At 46.5% G+C, this 21,547-nt stretch overlaps 1 protein-coding gene across 2 annotated transcripts in view; it reads right to left on the reverse strand.

Annotated features, from left to right (window-relative positions):
* Positions 1 to 20,331, reverse strand: part of il34 (interleukin 34) — a 73,448-nt gene extending 53,117 nt beyond the window's left edge. The window contains exons 1-2 of one of the 2 annotated variants that reach the window (XM_078210290.1): positions 20,240 to 20,331; positions 9,577 to 9,694 (exon numbers count right to left, since the gene is read on the reverse strand). In XM_078210290.1, the coding sequence (XP_078066416.1) occupies positions 9,577 to 9,616 (40 nt within the window). In that variant the 5' untranslated portion in view covers positions 9,617 to 9,694; positions 20,240 to 20,331. Of the gene's footprint in view, positions 1 to 9,576; positions 9,695 to 18,452; positions 18,590 to 20,239 lie in introns of those variants that run through there. The other variant, XM_078210292.1, reaches the window with a different exon arrangement.
* Between the last annotated feature and the right edge of the window lie 1,216 nt (positions 20,332 to 21,547).

The raw sequence follows: 21,547 nt of genomic DNA on the forward strand, positions 1-21,547 counted from the left end.
TCCTATTCCAACTTCTCAAAACGCTACAAGAAAAGTTCAAATGCTTCTTCCCCTTTACAGATGTGGAAGACTACTGGCTACATATGTGGTTCATCACAAAAGCTGACATTGAAACAGAAAGAGGAATACTCAGAGCTATGGATGAATCGCACAATGTGTGTTTTGGCTGACTGCCACACATGATTATCTGACGATCTCTGACTATGCTATTGCTGTACTCTTGCCATATCTGACAACATACCTCTGCAAGCTAACATTTTCAACACTAACATACGCAAAGAAACATTAGGAGGGAGCACTTCTCAGTGGAGCAAGATTTACAGGTGGCCCTCATGAACTTCTCCCCAAATTAGAAGGCTCTGTGTACACTCACAGGAAGAAGTCTCACAACACCAGGTTAAAGTCCAACAGGTTTATTTGGTAGCACAAGCCACCAGCTTTCAGAGCGCTGCTCCTACACCCACAGTCCCAAGTTTCTTGTAGCGTTTTGAGAAGTTGGAATAGGAGACTATGTGGCTTGATAGCTGTGTCTGCCACTGACAACGTTCATAGAAACACCTCTAGTAAACTCAACTTTGCGTTTTGCTCTGATTCATTGAATTTCAACTGCATGCTGCAAACCTCTCGAGTAAGACCCTAGCCATAGTGAAGGTAAGTAAATGTGACATTTATGAGCAATCGATTCAGCTGAAGAAAAGTGGGTGTGCTGTGGGATTGAGTGCCATGTTACTGAAAAGGTTGGGAACCACAGGTTCAGACAATGAACCTTCCTCTCTCCAGTGCTGAACATTCCTAGACATCCAGGGTTTTCTGGACTTGTGGCTTCTACATTTCACCCTAAAGGGAACATGTTGGGCCTGTGCTCTCTCCATTTCGTTTCTGAACACCCCAGCCCCCACCCTCCCATCGCTGTGCTGTAAATTTCCCACAAGACGCTGTTCCCAGTCCACTTGGCCAGATCCTGCCTTAATAAAATCTACCTTCCCTCAATCCAAAATCAATTTTTGCTGACCATCTTTTTCCTTTTCCACACAAACTTAAATTGTACTGTGTTGTGGTCACTATTGCTAAAATGCTCCCTCACTGCCACCTCAAATGCCTGTCCAGCTTTGTTCCTCAGAATTAGAAATCATAGAAACCCTACAGTGCAGAAGGAGGCCATTCGGCCCATCGAGTCTGCACTGACCACAATCCCACCCAGGCCCTATCCCCACATATTTACCCGCTAATCCCTCTAACCTACACATCTCAAGACTCTAAGGGGCAATTTTTAACCTGGCCGATCAACCTAACCCGCACATCTTTGGACTGTGGGTAGAAACCGGAGCACCCGGAGGAAACCCACGCAGACACGAGGAGAATGTGCAAACTCCACACAGACAGTGACCCAAGCTGGGAATCGAACCCAGGATCCTGGACCTGTGAAGCAGCAGTGCTAACCACTGTGCTACCGTGTCGCCCTAGATCCAGCAGTGAAGTGTCCCTTGTTGGACCTTCTACATATTGACATAAAAAGCTCTCCTGAATACATTTCAAGAAATCTGCTCCCTCAAAACCCTTTACAATATTCCAATGTTGGAGGAAGTTGAAATCCTCTAGAAAAAATATCCTATTATTATTGTTACACACCTCAGTGAATTGTCTTACATCTGTTTCCCTCTTGCGTGCAGACTCTTTTGGGCCTAGCAACGTGATTGCCCTTTTTATTCCTTAGCTCTACCACAAAGCTTCTACTTGTGCCTCTACTTTCTCAGGAGACTACAGAAATTTGGCATGTCCGCTACAACTCTCACCAACTTCTGCAGATGCACCATAGAAAGCATGTTTTCTGTTTGTATCACAACTTGGTATGGCTCCTGCTCTGCCCAAGACTGCAAGAAACTACAAAGGGTCATGAACAAAGCCCTGTCCATCAATCAAACCAGCCTCCCATCCATTGACTCTGTCTTCCTGCTGCCTTGCCAAAGCAGCCAGCATATTTAAGGACCCCACGCACCCCGGACATGCTCTCTTCCACTTTCTTCCATCGGGAAAAAGATACAAAAGTCAGATCATATACCAACTGATTCGAGAACAGCTTCTTCCCTGCTGCCATCAGACTTTTGAATGGACCTACCTCGCATTAAGTTCATTGTTCTCTACACCCTAGCTATGACTGTAACACTACATTCTGCACTCTCTCCTTTCCTTCTCTATGAATGGTATGCTTTGTCTGTATAGTACGCAAGAAACAATACTTTTCACTGTATGCTAATATATGTGACAATAAATCAAATCAAAGCTTCATCTGGAGATCCTTCCAAGATATCGTCCCTCCTTATAGCAGTAACTGACTCCTTTATGACAGCACCTTCGCTCTAACACCCTCCCTTCTCTCGCCTGAAGATCCTATACTCTGGAATGTTGAGTTGCCAGTCCTTCCCCTCCCTTAACTACATATCACAATTTCACGTGTCAATCCATACCCTTAACTGATTAATGTAGGAACATTATGGATAGGACTAAAGTCAAGGCCATCGAACACCACCTTACTCTCTTGGAACTCAACATTGCTGAACTCCCTCTGTCTTGATTCCATATTATACAGTGCTGTGTCCCAATTGTACTAACGCTCTGTGTTCCCTCCCCCTGCCGAACTAGTTTAAACTCCTCCCAACAGCACTAGCAAACCCACCCACAAGGGTCTATTGTGGTTCGGATGCAGACTGTCCCGTTTGTACATGTCCCACCTTCCCCAGAAACAGCCATGATGCAGGAATCTAAAACTGTTCCTCCTTCAACAACCCGAGCCACGCATTCATCTGCAATATTCTCCTACTTCTGTACTCGCAAGCACGTGACACTGGGAGTAATCCAGGAGATTACAACCTTTGAGGTCCTGCTTTTTAATCTGCTGCTTAACTCCCTGAATTCTTGATGCAAGACCTCATCTTTTATTCTAGCTAAAGTGTTGGCACCAACATGTACCACGACCTCTGATTTATCACCCTCCCCACCTTTACCCTGCAGCCATGACATCCCTGACTCTAGGCCAGGGAGACAACACATCATCCTGGAGTCACGTCAGCAGCTGCAAAAACATCTGTCTATTCCTCCAACTAATGAATCCCCTATCACTCTCGCTCCTCCTTCCTTCCTCCCCTCCTCTTCAGTCAGGCACTTGTGGTGCCAGAAGCTCGGCTTTGATTGCACTCCCTTGGAGGAACCAGTGTTCTCACCAGCATCAAAAATGTTAAAGCAATTTGGGAGCAGAACTCCAGGACAATCTTGCAATCCCTGCCTGCTACTCTTGCACTACCTGGTGCTCACCCTGCTTTCCTCCAGTCTCTTGAGCTGCAATGTGACCGAATCACCGAAGTCCGGAGCTCAAGTTTCTGCAGCTGCTAGCACTTCCTGTACATGCAGTCATGTGGGATGCCAATGGGGTCCATGACTTCCCACATATGACAGATCACACATTCCACTCAGCTGACCTCACCTGCCATGTCTTAAGCTTAAATGTTCTTTGTCTTACATGTTACCTTTTCTAACAACTTAGTCTTAAAAGGTACTCCTGTAAGCTTTTCCAATGTCCTTGAATAAAAGTATCGGCTTCTCTTCACCTGTGGGCATTATGTGGGAAACCATTGCCCCCAACCTTAAGGCGATGCATCATATGAGTTGCAAGAGTAAATTCAGATCAAAGGGTGGAATTTTACCCGCACATCCACCCGAGGCCAACAAAGAATGCCGTTCTCCGAGCCTTACCCGCCCCCAGAATTGGGGCAGGCATGCCGGTAAAATTCAGGAAAAAGTGTTAGGACCTCTGACTTTAGTAGTGCCTCCACAGTTTGTACGAAGGCTTTCTTGCACTGATCCACCCACTTCCATTTCCTGTTTTGTCACTAGAAGTTGTGTAAAGGTTTAAGAATAGTAGCTTGATTATAGACAAACTTTCTGTAATAACTTAATAAGCCCAAAAACGATTGAATTTGAACAACATTTATGAGGTACAGGTGCCTCAGTAATGACTTTGACTTTCGAAAATGATTTGTGCAGCTCCTTTGCGTCTGTGCCTTGACCCAGATAGTCAATCAAGGATCGGAAAAAGTCACTTTTGTCTTCCCAGATTCTCAATTCATAATCTTCTGGAGTGCATCATCTGGATTGCAGAGATATTCTGAGATCATAGAATCCCTATAGTACAGAAGGAGGCCATTGGTCCATCAAGTCTGTACTGATCACAATCCCACCCAGGCCCTACTCCCGTAACCCCATACCCCCCCCCCCCCCCGAGACTAGGGTCAATTTAGCATGGCATCTACACATCTTTGGACTGTGGGAGGAAACCAGAGCACCTGGAGGAAACCCACGCAGAGTCAGGAAGAACATCAAGTATTCATCAGGTATTGTTGTAAATCTGGATCCACATTCATTTGAAGATATGCTTGACTGGAGTCAATTTTCATAGAATCATAGAAACCCTACAGTGCAGAAGGAGGCCATTCGGCCCATCGAGTCTGCACCGACCACAATCCCACCCAGGCCCTACCCGCTAATCCCTTTTTTTTTTTACCCGCTAATTTACCCGCTAATCCCTCTAACCTACGCATCCCAGGACTCCAAGGGACAATTTTTAACCTGGCCAATCAACCTAACCCGCACATCTTTGGACTGTGGGAGGAAACCGGAGCACCCGGAGGAAACCCACGCAGACACGAGGAGAATGTGCAAACTCCACACAGACAGTGACCTGAGCCGGGAATCGAACCCAGGACCCTGGAGCTGTGAAGCAGCAGTGCTAACCACTGTGCTACCGTGCCGCCCCTGAAGTGTTGGCCCCCAGTCAACCCAGTGAATAATTCAAAGGCAGAGGACAACACAATACAAGAATAATAGTGACTTTAAAATCGCCACAAATGCGGAACAATCATTTTTCTTCATCCAGTCATCTCGACTCAAAAGGTTAACTCTGTTTTCTCTCCACAGGTGGTCAGACCTGCTGATATTTTCCAACATTTTCTGTTTTTCAATTCATTAATTGATTGATTTCAAATTCCATCATCTGCTATGGTGGAATTCAAACCCGGGTCCCCTTGGAGTTAGCGGAGGCCTCTGGATTACTAGCCCAATAAGGAGTCTAACAACACCAGGTTAAAGTCCAACAGGTTTATTTGGTAGCAAACGCCACTAGCTTTCGGAGCGCTGCTCCTTTCACATCATTTCTAGCCCAATGACATTAGTACAATGGCACTACCTCCCCACTCATTTCCACTTTCTCCACGCTAATACCTTTCCCACCCCTTTCATCCATGCAGTTTCCAAGACTCCTCTGCCCAAGTTACACTTCAGTGTGTGCGATCTACAATGTAAATGAGACTGATTCAGCTGCACTGCGAGGCTCTGCACATCACACATCTTAAAGGCCGTACTGTAAAAGGATCATCACACTTCCTGCACTTCACATGGCCTCTTGCCAGAGGGGATGGCAGGTCATCAGTTCGGAGCTGGAAGTAGACCACTCCCCTCACCTTCTCTGGGAGCTGTGACCCGATGATTATAGTCCACTCCCTTTACAGTCAAGAACCAAGCCCCACTTCTGCGATTTGAGCACATAATCTAGGCAGACACTCCAGTGCAGTACTGATGGAGATGCTACACTGCCTGAGGTGCTGTCTTTCTGGTACAATGTTAAATCAAGTCCGTGTCTGCCTTCTCAGGCTGACATGATGGATGTGCAATCATAGTGGAATCTAAGAAGTCTTGATGTCTTTCGATCACTTTGGAATAGCCTACAGTTGGGAAACGCGCTATATAAATATATACAATCTTCACCAAGAGACCCCTGTCAGCGTCCACCTCGCAATCACCTAAATTCAGATCATCTGATTGCAGAATTCTTACAGCACAGAAAAAAGCAATTCGGCCCATTGTCTCTGTGCCAGCTCTCCAAATGAGCAACTCCCCTACTGCCATTTTACCTCGTTCTCCCCCAATCCCTGCCCACTCTGCCTTTACAGGTAAAAGTCTAACTCCTGAATGCTGCGACTCACCCTGCCCCCACCACCAAGCTCACTAGCTGTTCATTCCAGACCTTAACCACTTGCTGCACAAACTCTATTGCCGGATTCATAGAATTAATAGGAGGCCACTCAGCCCACTGTGCCTGTGCTAGCTTTTTGGTAGAGCAATCTGATTAGTTGCACTCCCTTGCATTTTCGCCACAGCTCTGTGACATCAGCTCAAGTATTTCTGCAATTCTGTTTAGGGCGCTATATTATTGGAGCTACTTCCACTGTACTTTCAGGCAGCGCATTACCTGAGCACAACAACTCGCTGCTGTCTCAGCTTCTTTTGGTAAATTTATGCTCTGATTACCAATTTACTGCCACTGAAAAGTCTCTCATTCATCGCAATGAGTCAAACTCTTGATGACAAATTCCGATTATGTCAAAGTTGTCAATTATTCCTCCTAGCAGTGCAGCAAACCTTATAGAACGATGGTTTTGATAGGCCAAAATTTTCAACTGATTACTTTGGACTACCCAAACTTGCCCAAGTTGAAGTTTATTTATTAGTTACAAGTAAACTTATATTAACACTGCAATGAAGTTACTGTGAAAATACCCTGGTCGCCACACTCCAGCGCCTGTTCAGGTACACTGAGGGAGAATTTAGCATTGCCAATGCACCTAACCAGCACGTCTTTCAGACTGTGGGAGAAAACTGGAGCACCCAGAAGAAACCAACATCAACATGGGGAGAAAGTGCAGATTCCACAGACAGTGACCCAAGCCGGGAATTGAATCCGAGTCCCTGACGCTGTGAGGTAGCAGTACTGACCACTGTGCTACCATGCTCCTCCATTCCTATAGTTTTTCACTATTTTAACAATATTCAGGTCTGTCTTTTTCCCTCCAGAATGGATGATTTCCCACTTACCTGCTTTGAAATTCATCTAACATCACTTCAATCATTAATTAATTTGTGGATGTGGAAAGCCTATAGTGTTAACTTGAGGAAGTTGACTGTTGTTGATCGGCAAGGTGGTGAGGTTGACACAGAGTGGAAAACCTGGGGTGAAGTGGACATCTCAAAGGAATGGGAGATGTTACTATCAAGATTGTTCGCCATCGTGAAACACAAGGTGAACATCTTACAACAATTCCACAAGAAGACATTCTCTGCAACAAGAAGATGAGAATGTCTGCCTACCCCAATGTTGAAGAAACTCTGCTAACATGGTTCAAAGCAGCCCAAGCGCTCATTGTTCTCATTTGGCATCTGAATCTGTTGCTTTTGACAGATCATGTTTGTAAGTATTTCAGGTTACATCGCGATGCATTCCTGGAAATGGGGCCTCATCAACTATTACGAAGCTCCGCTTAACTTGAATAAGTGGGTGATCTACTGGGATTTGACTCACTGAAACTTTCTTGAACTCTTACAAAACATGATTTTGAACCTCTTTCAAAGACCAGTATCAAACCGGCATTTCCTGTGTAACATGAGATTCCTCTTCAAAAAGTCCTTCACTGGTTGCTTTGGGACATGCTGAGGTTGTGAATGGCGCTTTATAAATGCAAGTCTTTCTTTGCTTTCACGTTGCTAGGTTTCACTTGTCCCCCTGCCAATGAAGCAGTGCCACCTATTGCCAAGCAAGTGGTAGTGTTGGCAGCCACAAAAAAGGACTCAGGGTTTTGAACTTCTGCAGGGAAGTGGAACCACTCCACATTGCGTTCGAGCTGGCACTGAGACCAGGACAGACACAACATGGAGCCATGTTGTCTTGTCCCTTGCTGGATTCCCCCAACTGAACCCAAGAGCCAAATCTCAAACAGACTCTCTTCAAAACAGTAATATTCTCAAAAAGCAGTCACCAACAATCTACCTCAGCCCCTGGACACTCTGGGTGTGACTGTTCTCTGGTTATGGTCTGTGGGGGAGGTGGTGAGTGAGTGATTGAGTCTTGCATTTTGTATGACAAACTGAAACAGTCAGCAATTTACAGACAGTAAACTCTATGGTAGCAGTTAAGAGAACATATTCACACAAACTAATTGTACTCAAAGTCAAAAGCTCCATTTATAGCATGTCTAAAAATAAACGCAAATTAAAGGCAAGACTTTCTTGTTCCATAATCAAACTCTAAAAAACACCTTTAATCTATTCACAAGAACAAGGGGTGAAAAGGTTGAAACTGAAATCTTTATTTGATTCACTCAATGCAGCATCACTGGCTAGGCCAGCATTTATTTCCCATCCCCAATTGCCCTCGAGAAGGTGAAGGTGAGCCAACTTCTTGAAACGCTACATTCCCCATGTAGATACACCACAATACTGTTAGGGAGGGAGTACCAGGATTTTCACCCAACGACAGTGAAGGGAGCTGGGGTAACCCCACCAACCGCAACCCCACGCCCCATCACTCGCCCCGCCGGGGAGGGACAGGCCCCAAATCTGCATTCCCAGTGATGCACATCCCTCCAATGTTCACCTCCATTGATGAATTCCACCACCAGTGCATGCTTTAAGTGCCAGTCTCATTCCCCCATCCAGTGATGTGGTAATGCACAGAATACTGCAAGTTGTAGATATTGTATGGTTCTATTTTGCTATGTATCCAAGGATAGCAAAATAAAATCAAATATGTTTCTATGACATTTTCCTCAGTTATCTACACAAAGATGGGCCTGACTTAGAGCGCTGCCAGATTTCCAGTTCCTCCTGCCCCAGCTATGTTACCTGATTGGGATAAGGTGCTCCCTCTCCAGTGAAGGTTGACCAAGAGGCAGGCTTCTGTACAGCAGCTGTGGAGGTCTTCTAACGCAATGAGTAGTGTCATTGCCTAAAAGTCAAAGTCTCTGGACTCGAGTCCCACTGCAGTACTTGATGGCCAAGGAAAGTGTATTCATAACATAACCAGACAGGTTGAGTATCAACCTGCAAAATCCTTCCAACACCCACCAATGGAAGATGGTACAACTGGGAAAGATTCCAGGCCATGCATCGCAGCACTCTAAGTCAGGCCCATCTTTGTGTAGATAACTGAGGAAAATGTCATAGAAACATATTTGATTTGATTTTGCTATCCTTGGATACATAGCAAAATAGAACCATACAATACCTACAACTTGCATTCATACGGCACCTTCAATACAGCAAAATATAACAAAGCACCTCAAGGACAGTAATCAGACCAAATCAGGCAAAGAGTCAAATGAGGAGACATTAGGTCAGATAACCAAAGGTTTGGTCAGACAGATTCATTTTAAGGAACCTCTTAAGGAGCTGAGAAATAGAGGGTGTAGGGAGTGAATTCCAGAGTTTGGGACCCAGAACCTGAAGGCAGGGATAACAGAGAAATTAAAATGGTGTATGCTCAGGAGGCCAGAGTCAGAAGAGCAGGAAATCTCAGGATTGCAGGGCTGATGAAGATGACAGCGATAGGCAGGGTGGCACCATGTAGGGATTTGAAAATGCGGATGAAATATTGATGCTGGTTAAGATTTTGACCCTTCACAAACTACTACCAACGCTGACCCAGGCTTCAAACCAAAACCACTTGTCAATGGGAATTAAACCATATCCACTCACAGATGGCTCCGGCGAAGTGCCTCAGCATTTTCGGTGTCATAAATGCAGCTCCCAGTGGCAGGTTTTGTTACGACATTGTCATCATTTCATTCAATCACTCATGCCAACTTTCCTCCATCTGCAGGAAGGCAAAAATAGAACAGCGAGTTTAGGTTCATTTAGGCTCATTAACACTGTGGGTTATTCAAGTTGGAGAATGGATAAACTAACCTATTTCTGAATCCCACAGCGTTAGATACAGACTAAAGCTCCCCTTCAAACACTCCCAGGGCAGGTACCAAGTAATTGGCAGAAAGAGGTCACAGAACAGAGTCGACCAGAAGTAGAAAGGTTTGCAATTAATGGGAATTCAACGTATGGGGAAAGGGGCCTCCAATATTCACAGTGCTTTGTGCTACAGGTCAATTTTGGATTCAAACTACCCATAAACTTTTTATTTATTCATTTTTTAAACAGGACGTGGGTGTCACAGGCTGAGCCCAGCATTTATTGCCCATCCCTAATTGTCCTCCATTGCAGGGAGCATTTGAGACTCAACCACATTGCTGTGGGTCTGGAGCCACATGTAGGCCAGACCAGGTAAGAGCGACAGGATTCCTTCCTGAAAGGACATTTAGATAGGTTTTTACGACAATCGACAATGGTTCCATGGTCATCATCGGACTTTTAACTCCAGATTTTTACTGAATTCAAATTTCACCATCTGTCGTGGTTGGATTCAAACCCTGGTCCCCAGAACATTACCCCGGGTTTCTGGATTCTAGTCTCGTGACAATAGCACTATGCCACTGCCTTCCCCTAAAGCCAGATAAAATAATTAGTTAAAAAGCTAAAAACCATCAGTTCTGTTGATTAAATACATTAATTAAATAAACAAACAGCATGTTAGACCCTGTATATGGGTTGCTCGGGACTGAACATGTTCAGATTTGGGGATTTTCCGAATCTTGGTTCCTAAGTTTGGCGGGAGAGGAGTTTCTAAAATTTAAGTTAATTTATAAGTGTCACAAGTAGGCTTACATTAACCCTGGAATCAAGTTACTGTGAAAATCCCCTAGTTGCCACACCCTGCGCCTGTTCGGGTACATGGAAGGAGAATTTAGCATGGCCAATGCATCTAACGCACACATCTTTCGGATTGTGGGAGGAAACCCACGTGGACATGCGGAGAATGTGCAAATTCCATATAGACAGTAACTCCAAGCCGGGAATTGAGGCAGCAGTGCTCACCACTATGCCATCATGGAATGGTTGTTGGACGTTCCAGGGTATAGATGTTTCAGTAAGTGTAGGGAAGCTGGTAAAAGAGGTGGAGGAGTGGCATTGTTAATCAAAGATAGTTTAACGGCTGCGGAAAGACACTTCGAGGGGGATCTGCACACTGAGGTAATATGGGCTGAGGTTAGAAATAGGAAAGGAGCGGTCACGTTGTTAGGAGTTTACTATAGGCCCCCAAATAGTAATAGAGATGTGGAGGAAGAAATTGCTAAGCAGATTATGGATATGTGTGGGGGTCACAGGGTAGTTGTCATGGGGGACTTTAACTTTCCAAATATTGATTGGAACCTTTGTAGATCAAATAGTTCGGATGGGGCAGTTTTTGTGCAGTGTGTGCAGGAGGGTTTCCTGACACAATATGTGGATAGGCCGACAAGAGGTGAGGCCACATTAGATTTGGTACTGGGAAATGAACCGGGCCAAGTGTTAGATTTGGTTGTGGGAGAGCACTTTGGAGATAGTGACCACAATTCGGTGTCTTTTGTTATTGCAATGGAGAGGGATAGGGCCATACGGCAGGGCAAGGTTTACAATTGGGGGAGAGGTAATTATGATGCGATTAGGCAAGAATTAGGGGGCATAAGTTGGGAACAGAAACTGTCAGAGAAAGGAACTAATGAAAAGTGGAACTTTTTCAAGGAACAAATACTGGATGTCCTCGATAGGTATGTCCCTGTCAGGCAGGGAGGAAATGGCCGAGTGAGGGAACCATGGTTCACAAAAGAGGTGGAATGTCTTGTGAAAAGGAAGAGGGAAGCTTATGTAGGGATGAGGAAACAAGGTTCAGATGGCTCGATTGAGGGCTACAAGTTAGCAAGGAATGAGCTGAAAAAGGGGTTTAGGAGAGCTAGGAGGGGACACGAGAAGTCCTTGGCGGGTCGGATCAAGGAAAACCCCCAAGGCTTTTTACTCTGATGTGAGGAATAAAAGAATGACCAGGGTGAGGTTAGGGCCGGTCAAGGACAGTAGTGGGAACTTGTGTATGGAGTCAGTAGAGATAGGCGAGGTGATGAATGAATACTTTTCTTCAGTGTTCACCAAGGAGAGGGGCCATGTTTTTGAGGAAGAGAAGGTGTTACAGGCTAATAGGCTGGAGGAAATAAATGTTCAGAGGGAGGATGTCCTGGCAGTTTTGAATAAACTGAAGGTTGGTAAGTCCCCTGGGCCTGATGAAATGTATCCTAGGATTCTTTGGGAGGCAAGGGATGAGATTGCAGAGCTTTGGCTTTGATCTTTGGGTCCTCGCTGTCCACGGGGATGGTGCCAGAGGACTGGAGAATGGCGAATGTTGTTCCTCTGTTTAAGAAAGGGAATAGAAATGACCCTGGTAATTATAGACCGGTTAGTCTTACTTCGGTGGTTGGTAAATTGATGGAAAAGGTCCTTAAAGATGGGATTTACGACCATTTAGAAAGATGCGGATTAATCCGGGATAGTCAGCACGGATTCGTGAAGGGCAAGTCGTGCCTCACAAATTTGATAGAATTTTTTGAGGAGGTTACTAAGTGTGTTGATGAAGGTAGGGCAGTTGATGTCATATACATGGATTTTAGTAAGGCGTTTGATAAGGTCCCCCATGGTCGGCTTATGATAAAAGTGAGGAGGTGTGGGATAGAGGGAAAGTTGGCCGATTGGATAGGTAACTGGCTGTCTGATCGAAGACAGAGGGTGGTGGTCGATGGAAAATTTTCAGATTGGAGGCAGGTTGCTAGCGGAGTGCCGCAGGGATCAGTGCTTGGTCCTCTGCTCTTTGTGGTTTTTATTAATGACTTCGAGGAGGAGGCTGAAGGGTGGATCAGTAAATTTGCTGATGACACCAAGATTGGTGGAGTAGTGGATGAGGTGGAGGGCTGTTGTAGGCTGCAAAGAGACATAGATAGGATGCAAAGCTGGGCTGAAAAATGGCAAATGGAGTTTAACCCTGATAAATGTGGGGTGATTCATTTTGGTAGGACTAATTTAAATGTGGATTACAGGGTCAAAGGTAGAGTTCTGAAGACTGTGGAGGAACAGAGATCTTGGGGTCCATATCCACAGATCTCTAAAGGTTGCCACTCAAGTGGATAGAGCTGTGAAGAAGGCCTATAGTGTGTTAACTTTTATTAACAGGGGGTTGGAGTTTAAGAGCCGTGGGCTTATGCTGCAACTGTACAGGACCTTGGTGAGACCACATTTGGAATATTGTGTGCAGTTCTGGTCACCTCACTATAAGGAGGATGTGGAAGCGCTGGAAAGAGTGCAGAGGAGATTTACCAGGATGCTGCCTGGTTTGGAGGGTAGGTCTTAGGAGGAAAGGTTGAGGGAGCTAGGGCTGTTCTCTCTGGAGCGGAGGAGGCTGAGGGGAGACTTAATAGAGGTTTATAAAATGATGTAGGGGATAGATAGAGTGAACGTTCAAAGACTATTTCCTCTGGTGGATGGAGCTATTACAAGGGGACATAACTATAGGGTTCGTGGTGGGAGATATAGGAAGGATATCAGAGGTAGGTTCTTTACGCAGAGAGTGGTTGGGGTGTGGAATGGACTGCCGGCAGTGATAGTGGAGTCAGACACTTTAGGAACATTTAAGCGGTTATTGGATAGGCACATGGAGCACACCAGGATGATAGGGAGTGGGATAGCTTGATCTTGGTTTCAGATAAAGCTCGCCACAACATCGTGGGCCGAAGGGCCTGTTCTGTGTTGTACTGTTCTATGTTCTATCATGCCACTGGGAGGGGAGTTGAATATCCTATCATCTTTGCAGGAAATGTTGCAGTTTATCAGGATCCACCAGTTTAATAATGTGTTCTGACGTCAATCCCAGACTCAAAGAGCAATGAGTACGTTCCAGGGTGGGATCCGGTTTTTGGGTCAATCAGACATTGGGATACTGGATAAAGGGTCCTTCACCTGTAATGATCACAGCGTAGGTCCCATAACAATCGCAGCACATGCAAATCTGTGAAGGGCATCTCAATCCTGGGCAGCCACATCTGCACTAACTATCTGCATCTCAAGGAACCTCAATTGGAGTTATTGAACCCTTGAGTTAAGTAGTGGTACAGATCTGGTTATAATAAATAAAAACAGAAAATGCTGGAGCAACTCAGCAAGTCTGGCAGCATTTGTGGAAGGGGAAAGCAGGAGTTGATGTTTCAGGTCCGTATGACTCTTCAGTCATTAACTCTCTTTCTCTCTCCACAGATGCTGCCAGACCTGAGTTGATCCAGCATTTTCTATTTCAGATTTCCAGCATCTGCAGTGTTTTGCCTTTATTTTGGTACTGATCTGGTTGGTAGTCAGGGATGTTAATGTTGCAATCCTGTCACAATGAAGTGCAGTGCTCTGGTTGAGAGAGTTGCAGGTTCCCCTCCAAGCTACGCACCATCCTGACATGGAAATATATCACTGTTCCTTCACTGTCGCTGGGTCAAAATCCTGGCACTCCCTCATTACCAGCACTGTGGGTGTACCTCCGCCACAGGAACTGCAACTGTTCAAGAAGGCAGCTCACTACCGCCACCTCAAGGGATCAGCAATAAAAATGCTACCCTATCCAGCAATACCCACATGCCATGAAAATATTTAAAGAAGACATTTGATGCCAGGCAGGGGGCCAAGACAGGAGGAGGACAGGCCGAGCATTGAGTGATGATACCTTTGGAGCAGGAAGCCTTAGAGATTGCTGGAGAACAGGGAAGATACTTTGTTATAGATGACGAGTGTGGACTAGCCAGCCAGCAGAGTTAGAATGCTCTGGGCAGAGTAATTGGAAGTGGTGCCACAGAGTGTTGTGTAATAGAGAAGTATTGATAAAACTGAAAGAAAGAATCTACAAGACTGACAAGAGAGCAAGGCAGGAATATCGCAAGGTGAGTAATGGAGATGAGACTATCAGAAAAGAGTATACTAAGGCCTAAGAGCCACACCATTGTGGCAACCCCAAGTAAAATAGGAGAAGCTGAAAGGAGAAGAGAAGAAAACGGACTGAGTAAACTAAGAAGAAATAGAAAGGGATTGTAAGACCCTCTACAAGGATGTGAAAAGGAAGGGGTTAACATAGGTGACTGTAGGGTCCATTAGACGAACAAGCAGGAGCAATTATAACAGGGAATTGGGAAATGACGAGTTGGCTAGCACATGGTTCAGAATAACGGCAACAGCACGGTTTGATTCCTGTCCCGACTGAGGTAGACTTCAGAGACAATATTAAAACCATCATTGCCAAGAACACAGTTCTGGATGAAGCATCAACAAAGGGCCAAGGATCTGCCTTCAGGCAAGGCACACATAAATGTATTAATGACCCTTATATTTACAGTCATTAATTTTGTGCTCCCTCAAGTGTACTGAATTGAAGGTCCGCATGGTCTGGCCTACACGTGACTCCAGGTCCACAGCAATGTGGCTGATTTGTAAAAAAAATGCCCTCTGAAATGACCAATTGAAGAGAAGGTAGGAATGAGCAATAAATGCAATGCCCACATCTAATGAATAATATTTTAAAATCCTCCTCGTAGTTCCCTATCTCATCTGCAAATTTTGAAAATTGAGCCATGTGCAGAATTTCGATAACGAAAAGCAGGAACAGTTTTAGTACTGACTCCAGGAACCTTCCCCCAATCAAAAAAATCCTCTTATTTCCTGTTACTAGGCTAACTTCATATCCATGCTGCCACCAAGACTTTTGCTTCATGGACTTTAACTTTTCTGACAAACCTGTTGTGTGGCACTTTCAAATGGCCTTTGAAAGTCCACGTACACCACATCAAACACATCCCCCTCTAACCTTCTCTGTCACCCCAAGAAAAACTCAACACAATTCTCCCTTAACAATGAAATATATTACCTTAGGAAGAACATGCCTATCACCTTTCATAGTTTCAGAGTGTCTCAGCCAATGTGGCAATGATGTGCAGCCACTATTTACTGTTAGGAAACATGGCAGCCAATTTGCACACAACAAGGCCCCACAATCGGCAAAGGAATAAATGATCAGATAATCTTTTAATTACATTGGTTGAAGGATGATAACCGGAGCATGTACCCTGTCTCTGGAAATGGGTTTGAACCCACAACTCTGACCCAGCTAGCAAATGCTGACCAAACCACATTAGGGAGAAAAGTCTACTTAAGACAACATTAACTTTTCAGGGATATGATTACAAGACACAAATTATATTGCCTTATTGCATTAAAAATCAAAAAGTGTTATCTTTCAGAAATCTAGAACATGCTCAAGTTTACACTTTCTACTTGCAACATTGTGGTCTGACATTACATTAGTTGCAGACTCTCTATGCACCAGGTACTATCACAGAATTGTTGCAGCGCAGAAGGAGATCATTCAGCCCATCGACTCTGTACTTGCTGCCCAAACGAGCATCTCACCTAGTGCCATTTCCTTACCTTCTCCCCAGAATACTGCGCTTTATTTGAAAAAAAATCATCCAATGCCCTGTTAGATGCCTTGATTGAACCTGCCTCAATCGCACTCAGGCTGTGCATTCCAGCCTCTAAACACTCACTGCATGAAAAATAGCTTTTCTTCATATTATTTTTACCTCTTAACCTTAAATCTGTATCCTCTGGTTCTCGATCCTTGATGCGAGATGCCGGCGTTGGACTGGGGTAAACACAGTAAGAAGTTTAACAACATCAGGTTAAAGTCCAACAGGTTTATTTGGTAGCAAAAGCCACAAGCTTTCGGAGCGCTGCTCCTTCGTCAGGTGAGTGGGAGTTCTGTTCACAAACAGGGCATATAAAGACACAAACTCAATTTACAAAATAATGGTTGGAATGCGAGTCTTTACAGGTAATCGAGTCTTAAAGGTACAGAATGTGAGTGGAGAGAGGGTTAAGCACAGGTTAAAGAGATGTGTATTGTCTCCAGACAGGACAGTTAGTGAGATTTTGCAAGCCCAGGCAAGTCGTGGGGGTTACAGATAGTGTGACATGAACGGCCTCTGATCTTCGGGTAAGCGTTCTCCAAGGCTGCCTTCACGACACAAGACAGCGCAGAGTCACTGAGCAGAGACTGATAGCCAAGTTCCGCACACGAGGACAGCCTCAACTGGGATCTTGGGTTCATGTCACGCTATCTGTAACCCCCACGACTTGCCTGGGGTTGCAAAATCTCACTAATTGTCCTTTCTGGAGACAATACACACCTCTTTAACCTGTGCTTAACGCTCTCTCCACTCACATTGTCTGTACCTTTAAGACTTGATTACCTGTGAAGACTTGAATTCCAATCATTATTTTGTAAATTGAGTTTGTGTCTTTATATGCCCTGTTTGTGAACAGAACTCCCACTCACCTGACAAAGGGGCAGCGCTCCGAAAGCTAGTGGCTTTTGCTACCAAATAAACCTGTTGGACTTTAACCTGATGTTGTGAGGCTTCTTACTGTTTCGATCCTTCTACCAATGGAAATCTGTCTCTACTCTCCAGTGGCACAGTGGTTAACACTGCTGCTACAGGGATCTGTGTTCGATTCCCAGCTTGGGTCACTATCTGTGCGGAGTCTGCACATTCTCCCCGTGTCTGTATGGGTTTCCTCCCACGGTCTGAAAGACGTGCAGGTTAGGTGAATTGGCCATGCTAAGTTCTCCCTCAGTGTACCCGAACAGGTGCCAGAGAGTGCGGCGACTAGGGGATTTTCACAGTAACTTCATTGCAGTGTTAATGTAAGCCTACTTGTGACACTAATAAATAAACTAAAATGAAACAGTGAAGCAAAGCTCTGAAGAGTCCTCCCCCTGTTCAGCGGATCCTTTCACCCACTTCCAGCATGCTCCCTCCACCTGGACCCCTCCCTCTGGCCACTTACCTACTCTTGATCTTTCCATGGCGACATGGGCCGTCTCAATTTCTCTGCTCCTCACACCCATTCTAACCCGTCTCCTTCTGAACTTGCTACACGTGGCTCAGCTCTGATGAAGGATCATCCTGACTCGAAGCGTTGGCTCTACTCTCTCCACAGATGCTATCAGACCTGCTAGATTTTTCCCAGCACTTTATTCTATTGTTCCCAAATATTGAGGTTAACTGGTCAGGTTGATAGGAAGACATCACGTTACATGTCGCAGCTTGGGAAACCCAACAAGAGCATTCTGAAAGATTTTGCCTAGCCCAACACCAACTGGGGAAGAGCTATCTAAATAAACACATTTTTGTCTCATTTTACAATGTGGGTTAAGTGGCTCTGCACCCTGCCACTCGGAGTAACGCCACTGCGGAGCAGCAACTTCTGACAGCATTTGCCTGAAGGCACAACACTGCCACGCCGCGGCAGTTTTAATACAGGTAAACTTCCTCAATTCTTTCCAAAGCGAGAATCAAAGTTATCAAAAACATCGTGCATTTGTACACGCACCTCAGAGCAGGATGGGACTGTGAAACCCAGTGAACATAACACTGAAGATAAATTAAGCATTCCAACACCGTTTCCATTTATATTAACATTGCAGTTTTAATTATTTCGCTGCAACCCACTTGATGAAAACAAATTAACAACGCATGTAACTTTTATGCAACCTTAAGTAGAAATTTCTGAATTGGAGAAAAAAGCTGGCAGACCACAGTGACAGTTGGATTGTGAAATTAGAAACTTACACTCGGACAGCAGGCACGAAATTCAACGCTCTTCGCGACAATATGTTCCAAAGACGATTGGGTACCGTCATCTTAAACAGCACAAGATGACAGGCAATCCCAGCCACCCGCTCTCCCCCTCACCGCTCCTCCCCCCCCCCCCCCCCCTCACCGCTCCTCCCCCCCCCCACCGCTCCTCCCCCCCCCCCACACACACACTGACCCCCACCCCCCCACACACACACAGACCCCCAGCCTCACACACACACACCCCCAGCCTCCCCCCCCCCCCCACACAGACCCCCAGCCTCCCCCCCCCCCACACACAGACCCCCAGCCTCCCCCCCCCCACACACAGACCCCCAGCCTCCCCCCCCCCCACACACAGACCCCCAGCCTCCCCCCCCCCACACACAGACCCCCAGTCTCCCCCCCCCACACACAGACCCCCAGTCTCCCCCCCCCACACACAGACCCCCAGTCTCCCCCCCCCACACACAGACCCCCAGTCTCCCCCCCCCCACACACAGATCCCCAGTCTCCCCCCCCCCCACACAGACCCCCAGCCTCTCCCCTCCACGCACACACAGACCCCCAGCCTCTCCCCTCCACGCACACACAGACCCCCAGCCTCTCCCCTCCACGCACACACAGACCCCCAGCCTCTCCCCCCTCCACGCACACACAGACCCCCAGCCTCTCCCCTCCACGCACACACAGACCCCCAGCCTCTCCCCTCCACGCACACACAGACCCCCAGCCTCTCCCCTCCACGCACACACAGACCCCCAGCCTCTCCCCTCCACGCACACACACAGACCCCCAGCCTCTCCCCTCCTCACACACACACAGACCCCCAGCCTCTCCCCTCCACACACACACAGACCCCCAGCCTCTCCCCTCCACACACACACAGACCCCCAGCCTCTCCCCTCCACACACACACAGACCCCCAGCCTCTCCCCTCCACACACACACACAGACCCCCAGCCTCTCCCCTCCTCACACACACACAGACCCCCAGCCTCTCCCCTCCTCACACACACACAGACCCCCAGCCTCTCCCCTCCTCACACACACACAGACCCCCAGCCTCTCCCCTCCTCACACACACACAGACCCCCAGCCTCTCCCCTCCTCACACACACACAGACCCCCAGCCTCTCCCCTCCTCACACACACACAGACCCCCAGCCTCTCCCCTCCTCACACACACACAGACCCCCAGCCTCTCCCCTCCTCACACACACACAGACCCCCAGCCTCTCCCCTCCTCACACACACACAGACCCCCAGCCTCTCCCCTCCTCACACACACACAGACCCCCAGCCTCTCCCCTCCTCACACACACACAGACCCCCAGCCTCTCCCCTCCTCACACACACACAGACCCCCAGCCTCCCCCCTCCTCACACACACACACAGACCCCCAGCCTCCCCCCTCCTCACACACACACACACAGACCCCCAGCCTCCCCACACACATCCCAGTTCCACACACACAAGCAGACTGGAGACAGAAGTAAATGCATTTTCAGAAGAAATCCTGAATAGCCCGAACGAAAACTTTCTCAGTTGGCAATCTGGGTTGATATTCAATATTTCTCTGGTAAGCAACTTGAAAGTCCCGACTGCTTACATCGTAAAATCGGGCTTTTACCTGAATGACACTTGCAAACCCCAATTCAAGAGGTGCTCCATCCCAAAGATACTGTCACTGCTGTTTTCTTTAAAAAAAAGTGTTATTTGAAAAAGAAAAGACGTGCATTCGTTTGCAGTTCTTGTGCATAGTGACTGGTTGACTTACTTTGGCTGTTGCTTTAAGCTGCAGATGTTGCTGGACAGCTACTCACTGTCCGCTCTACCGGAGCTGCCGGCTCGCTGCACACCTGGTCACGTGCATTTCAGAACCACCTCCCCGACCACTGGGCATGCGCCACCCCACGGCACGCCGGCAATCCTAGTCCAGTGGCTGCGCCTGCGCCGAAGGCTTCCGTCCAGCACGATCTCGCTCCGTGAGGCGGGGGGGCATAGGCCGTCATTTTGGTACCGAGTTGTCAGGTCTGCTTAATTCTCAGTTATCTCTCTTTCGCTCCTCAAAAAATAAGATGGGGACTCGGTGCAAAGTAAACGTTCATGACCTCAAGACGTTCCAGAGTGCTTTGCCGCCAAATGAAGTACGTTTGAATTGCAGTCTCTATTGTAATGGACGAATCAACGTTCATACAGCAAGCAGCCATGCATGGTGATGAGCAGATCATCTGCTATTCTCATTTTCGGGGATAATTGTTGACCAGGACATCAAGGAGAAGTCCCTTGCGTTTCTTCAAATTGACCTCAATTTTACGTCTCATCTAAAAGTTAACGCCTCTGACAGTGTAGCACTTGTTCAGCACTGGTCACAGCCCATTCGTCCCATTATGTCCGTCCTGGCTCTCTACGAGATCAATTTAGCTAATTCCATTCTCCAGCCATTGTCCCTTCTGAAATCCACAATTGAACTTGCTCCATCCTACTCTCAGACTGTGCATTCAAGATGCTAACCACTCAGTGTTTAATAAAGCTTTCCTAAAGTCACTTTTGGCTCTTTTGCCAATCACGTTTTATCAGTGGTGTCTGGTTCTTGATCCTTCCATCAATGGGAACAGTTTGTCTCTATCTGCTCTGTACATACCTGCAGGATTTAGAATGTCTCAATCAGATTTGTTCTCAATCTCCCTTTATCTAAGAAGAACGCCCCCAGCTTCTTCAATCCAACTACATAACTGAGTCAAAAGCAAATTACTGCTGGAATCTAAAACTAAAAAAGAAAACGCTGGAAAATCTCAGCAGGTCTGGCAGCATCTGTAAGGAGATAAAAGAGCTGACGTTTCGAGTCCAGATAACTTTGACAAAGGGTCATCTGGACTCGAAACATCAGCTCTTTTCTCTCCTTCCGGATGCTGCTAGACCTGCTGAGATTTTCCAGCATTTTCTCTTTTGGCTACATAACTGAGTCCCTTATTCCTGGAATCGTTCCCATAAATGTATTCTGTACCTCACCAGTAGGGTTACTAACTCTCACGGAGAAAAATAAGGGCCAGACTGCCATGCCACTAATGTATTGTCAATGTCT

Source organism: Mustelus asterias, chromosome 4 (assembly GCF_964213995.1).
Source record: "Mustelus asterias chromosome 4, sMusAst1.hap1.1, whole genome shotgun sequence".
Classification (NCBI taxonomy): domain Eukaryota; kingdom Metazoa; phylum Chordata; class Chondrichthyes; order Carcharhiniformes; family Triakidae; genus Mustelus; species Mustelus asterias.